Here is a 6,398-nt window from a genome sequence, read left to right on the forward strand (position 1 = left end):
TACCCAAAGTCACTGTTTCAGGTTCATGGTTAATGAAAGCTTCTATTTAAAAAAAAAATATTTTGAGGAATTATCTTATTCTGTGTTCAGGTACATTTGTTTTCTTTTCTTTTTCTTTTTTTCTTTTGACCTTATTTTGAAAAGTAGCATGTGAATGATGTAGAATACTCAGATTCTGGTGGATCATCTACATGCCATGCTCTATAGCCTGGAGCGGTACTATTTCATCTTGTTCTTTCAGCAGCCAACAGTGTTAGTGCCTGCAACACACAGAGACTTGCAATATGAACAATATTTTTCATCAGAAAAACAAATTAACAGGTGTATCTTATGCAGTAATTTAGACTGATTTGTACCACTATCTAAAACTATGAGTTAACTTACCATTAAAAATAATACTCTTCATATTAAAGTGATTTTTAAATTCTTGATGTGTCCTGCTTTGTCTATTCTAGTGTCTTTATTGCACTAAGAAAGAACGTTGCAGCCCATGGTTCCATGACTTACTGTACTCCAGGGTCTAAATTGAGAGCTAGAAAAGGCTCTCGAATGTATCAAAGGATGTCATAGCAGATATTCAAATTGTTAGAGAATGGAGTAACATTTCTTGTGTTCCATGAAGCCTAAACTCTGGGAATGTGTGAGAAGGTGCAGACAGTACTGGATTACCCCTCAAACACCAATGCTCGTTCTTCTCTGTTCCTTTATGCACTCCCCAGAGCATCCCCATTTACATCATCTTACCTTGTAACTACATCCGTCACAGCAGCACAGCTCAGTAGGTTACACACACACAACAATGACCTTTCCAAAGAACATTTGAATTGACATAAAAATGTGGTGCAGCCTAATTGCCACACACATTCTATTCTTAGTAAAATATCAATGCTCAGCAAACCTTTACATTGAAAAGAACAGATTTGTGATGCTCAGAACAACAGATGTTAGTTTGCTATTACATTAAAAACGGAACATAAAAGAGAAAGATATCCGCTTGTATCATATGCTGGGAGTTGATCATCCGCATCTGCTTGGCATGTTTGGGTCTAAATGAAGCGAGTTGAGTTTCCAAAGGGAATATCCATTTACTGCAGCATAGTCAAAGCAATTACATTTCTGTCCTGCGGCACTCATCAATCAAAGAACAAGTCAAATATTCACATCACAGCTTCCAAGAAGACCAAAAGGAACCAGGTATTACATGCCAGGTTCTGAGCGTGTGTGAGATGCTGAAGAGGAGAGACTGAGCAATGCTGGCCTCGAGGGTCACGGGAAGACTTTGGAGCACAGGATTGCACTCTCATCTTGTCACCTTCCACAGTTAATTTAATTAGCCTCTCCCAGCACTGGTATAGCTCATCACCTTGGGTAGCCACTAATGGGAAGCCCCTCTCATGGACGCCCCTGCTAGTTGAGCTCTTGTCTGCTGTGGAACGAAGATTTGCCTCAAGCAAGAACAGGATCACACTCTCCTTAATGATTTCAGAAAAAAGAATACATGTTGTCCAACCAGCTCTGCATTATTATGTTGGTATCACTTTTCATGGATCTATACTTTCTACACACACACACACAAAAAAAAAAAAAAAAAAACTGAAAAAAAATACCAACCCTTGCCCATGCACAGAGGTAGAAATTAAAACTCAATTATCTGATAGAAACACTTACATTACATCTTTAAAAGAAAGCCTTTATTATTTTAAAAATAAAATGGCACTGCCATTATTTAGTATGCAATTTAAGCTTTACAAAAAAAAAGTGCACCATTGCTGACCTATGAAACGTAGCAAACTGTGACACTGATATCTAGCTTAAATATTGATTGTTAAAATGTATTTTTAAACTTTCTCCTTCATAAATTAACAGAGGGAATTTTTATTGATGAACCTCATAAAGGAATATTTAATTGCACTAATCCAACTCCTGGAATCTAGATTGTTCTTCCTTTATTCCTGAAACAAAAGTATAATCTATTCACAAGAGCTAAAAAAAATTTTCAGAAATTTTGGTTAGAAGAACCATTAAAAGGTTATTTGTCTTCCACTATAATGTTCACCTAACAATAAATTACAGAGTTAACAAAATAATAAATTACAAAGTAAAATTCATCTTCAATTCCATTAAATCCTCTTCTGAGAAATATAGCTTCATAAATATTAAATGGATTTTGTGGGGGGAAAAAGCTGTATTAAGACAAATTAAGTTGGAATTTGAATTCAAGATGAACAACTAGTAATTATGATTACCTCTTTACTTCTCAGACTATATTGAAGGGACTGGAAGTAATTAAAATAAGACAAATTCCAGAAAACAATTAAAAACAAGCAGGGGAGGCTATGATCCAAGAAAAACCTAGGCCAATGTACGGAAGATGAGCAAGATCAATTGGAGAACTCAGAGGAGAGTGAAGAGAAGGTAGAACCCATTCCACGTTGGCAGAATGAGCAGGGAGGGGGGAGACGAGGGGTAGAAACTGAGGTCAATTCTAATTTACTGGTGGAGAATGGAATTCTGAGGACTTCAACAGCAAATATCAGGAAGTGTTCAGGTACATATAGAAATTAATTTATTGACCAGGAAGGCTATATAATACTGAGGTAAGTGTTTGTAAGAACTTGACAAGACTTGGGGAGCAGCGTCTGATCCCAGGGACTTTCCGCTCAGTCTGTCTCCACTGCTTACAGCCCCATCTTCAGATGCAAGAGAGGCCTTTATGTCCAGGCTGAACTGAAGACTTTTTCCTGAATTAAAATTGTCAGTCTGCCAGGAATAGACATGCTCAGCTCTGGTCGGGCTCATGCCTAAGTCTTTAATTTCACAATTTAATCATATGAATAAGTTTATTTTCAAATTGGAGTACACTACTCTCATTGTCTACCCTTATCTATAAGAACTATGGTTTTTATCCAGCTCGCTATGATAAACTATCACTTCCTTCCTTGCCTTGGGGCAATAGGTAAAAAGCAGAGAGTACTGTCCGCAGCATCTTTATTTTGAGACCATGAGAATTCTTGTGAATGACCAAGCTAGAATATTTTGTTTTCCATCAACCCCCTTAAAGAGAATAGTTATTAAATCCACAGAAAGTGTTTTCTTTTAATTCTTGTAAAGATATTAAGAAACTATTATGTCAATAAAGATTTTCAGGGCTAAGACTAAGGGGAAATAACTGTCCAGAATAATAAATTTAGAATTTGATACTGCTGCTTGCCTCAAGGCTTCCTGCCCTTCCCCACCCCCCAAAAAATGTGTACAAAGGACTGCAATGTAGCTTGGTGGTGGAGCACTTGCCTAGAGTGCATGGAACGCAGGGTTCAATCCCCCTTACTGCCAATTTAAAAAAAAAAAAAAATAGGTATAGCTGAGCAAACTTTCGAGAGACTTATAGAACTGGGGAAGATTTGGAATTTAGAGTTCAGAAATAAAGATAGGACCTGAAAAAGACCAGAAGCATTTAGTCTTGACTCAAAACGGTCACTCCCGAAGAATAAATTTGAAATAGATCAACCCTTGTGAGACCTGGACACCAAATTCAAGTCTTTTGAATTCGTGATTGCATTAAGTTATTGGGAATAGCTAATATCCTAGCCTACCTGTCTAAGACTAAGCCAGGTCCCTTAGGAGAGGGATAACACCATCCAAAGCATCAACTCACCTCTTCAATTTTAATATTGCATATCTGGTGTTTAATAAAAATAACCCGGGAGCTGAGGCTGCGGCGTCGAGTTTGGAACGTCTGCATGCAGCTGCTTTTGTGGCGGCCGTTGCTAGAGGTGGAGCGTTTCCTGGGTTGGTGGCTCCTGCACATTTGTACAGTTCTCGGGTCCTTCTCTTTCGATTGGTTATGGTGATGACTGTATGCAGCCTGTGAACATGGAACATGCAACACAGCACAGGTCCAGGTTGTTTGCTACAAGTCAAGTGTGATGTCAGAAGATTAAACTGTACAGAAGAATGCAACCAAGTAATGGCTTTTTCTTAGAATTTGAATATGGAGGCCACGGGAACAGATGAAGTTGACAAGCTAAAAACTAAATTTATATCAGCATGGAACAACATGAAATATAGTTGGGTTTTGAAAACAAAGACATATTTTAGTAGAAATTCTCCAGTTTTATTGCTTGGAAAATGTTACCATTTTAAATATGAAGATGAAAATAAAGTGTTACCTTCAAAATCAGCATGTACAATAGAAGATCGCATAATTGCAGGAAATGTAGAAGAATTTCGGAAAGATTTCATTTCTAGAATATGGCTGACCTACAGGGAAGAATTTCCTCAAATAGAAGGCTCATCTTTGACAACAGATTGTGGTTGGGGATGTACGTTGAGAACTGGCCAGATGCTACTGGCTCAAGGACTCATACTACATTTTCTTGGTAGAGCTTGGACCTGGCCTGATGCATTGAATATTGAAAATTCAGAGTCTGAATCATGGACTTCCCACACTGTAAAAAAAAATTACATCATCATTTGAAACATCGCTTTCAGGGGAAAGAGAACCTGAAACTCCAACAATTTCTCTGAAGAAAACAATTGGGAAATGTCCTAATGATCAGGAGATGCAAAATGAAATTTTTCACAGGAAAATCATCTCTTGGTTTGGTGATTCCCCATTGGCTGTCTTTGGCTTACATCAGTTAATAGAGTATGGAAAGAAGTCTGGGAAAAGTGCTGGAGATTGGTATGGGCCAGGTGTTGTTGCTCACATTTTAAGAAAAGCAGTCGAAGAAGCAAGACACCCTGACTTACAAGGAATAACTATTTATGTTGCACAAGATTGTACAGTTTACAATTCTGATGTAATTGATAAACAGAGTGCTTCCATGACCTCTGATAATGCAGATGACAAAGCTGTTATTATTTTAGTTCCTGTTAGACTTGGTGGAGAAAGAACCAACACCGACTACCTAGAGTTTGTGAAGGGTGTTCTGAGCCTTGAATATTGTGTGGGTATTATTGGTGGCAAACCTAAACAGTCATATTACTTTGCTGGATTTCAAGATGACAGTTTGATTTACATGGATCCTCATTACTGCCAATCTTTTGTAGATGTCAGCATAAAGGATTTTCCTCTTGAGACATTCCACTGCCCTTCTCCCAAAAAGATGTCGTTTCGAAAAATGGATCCTAGCTGTACAATAGGATTTTACTGTCGAAATGTTAAGGACTTCGAACGAGCTTCTGAAGAAATAACTAAGATGCTGAAGATTTCTTCTAAGGAGAAATATCCCTTATTTACTTTTGTAAATGGTCATTCCCGAGACTTTGACATTACGTCTACTACAACCAATGAAGAAGACCTTTTCTTAGAGGATGAGAAGAAAAGATTAAAAAGAGTCAGTACAGAAGAGTTTGTCCTCCTATAAAGAAGAGAACATTTGTGCCCTTTGAAAAGAACACTGAAAGGGGAAGATGAAGAGGAACAAGTACATTTGAAAGTGTTTGTTTTCACAGATATCTTAATTTTATATGTTCTTTAAAATTGAAACATTTGAAAATATATAAAGATATTTTTCTGAAAGAGAAATGATTTAATGAATATTGCTTTCTAATATATATTAAGCAATTCTGGTTGCATTCCTATTTCTGTAAATCTCTAGTGAAACACTACTTTCACTGTAAGCCTTTTCTTCATTCTTGCATCTGAGCCCATTGTTCTCCTGAAAATTTTATGGCATAGACCCCTTCAAAGACTGGATACACTAGATAGCTTCAAAAAAACTCAGTTTGTATTAACAATCAGAAGACCAGAGAATGAATTTTAGTGCTACCTAAGCCTCCTGCTATTAGTGCAACCAGAGGCTACATTTGGATATATATTAATAATTAGATAGTATTTGCTACCTATGATGTACATATAATTTTAAATAAGCAGAATTCTGAGTTAAGGTAATACCAAGCAATATGATTTTATAATGGTTACTTGTTTGTGCTTGCTTTTTAGTCTTTTATGAGTAGTAAATATAAACAATTGATTTTTCCCATGAATTTAAAGGTTATGTTATTAATAAAACTGCATCCATTCAAATCAGATAAAGGAAATTATAAAATAGCAATAGTGCTTGCTTCCTATCTCAAGAATGAAATTTTATGAGAATTCAACTTAATATGCAGTTTTTAAATCTAAGATAAGTACCATAAATATATCAATAGATCCTCCTCTGGTTTTGCTGTTTATGTACAGCAGTATATTAGTGTTTAGAAGCCAAGGCCATTTTCAAGGTAAATCTGCCTTAGTGCATTATACATTACTTAAAGGTAAATTTGTGATATAAAAATCCAAGACTTGTTCTTGAGCCAGGATTATAAACTAAATAATAAAGATGTGAGAACATAAAAAAAATAAAAATAAAAATAACCCAACATAAGAATGAAACACTTAACTATAAACCAAG

At 36.3% G+C, this 6,398-nt stretch overlaps 1 protein-coding gene across 1 annotated transcript; it reads left to right on the forward strand.

The window, feature by feature from the left end:
* Nucleotides 1-3,750: 3,750 nt before the first annotated feature.
* On the forward strand, nt 3,751-5,476 carry LOC114085500 (cysteine protease ATG4C). The gene is given in 2 exon segments (XM_027926661.2): nt 3,751-4,453; nt 4,455-5,476. Coding segments are annotated over 2 exon segments (1,377 nt in total). The 5' UTR covers nt 3,751-3,991; the 3' UTR covers nt 5,370-5,476.
* The last annotated feature ends 922 nt before the right edge of the window (nt 5,477-6,398 follow it).

Source organism: Marmota flaviventris, chromosome 7 (assembly GCF_047511675.1).
Source record: "Marmota flaviventris isolate mMarFla1 chromosome 7, mMarFla1.hap1, whole genome shotgun sequence".
Taxonomy (NCBI): Eukaryota; Metazoa; Chordata; class Mammalia; order Rodentia; family Sciuridae; genus Marmota; species Marmota flaviventris.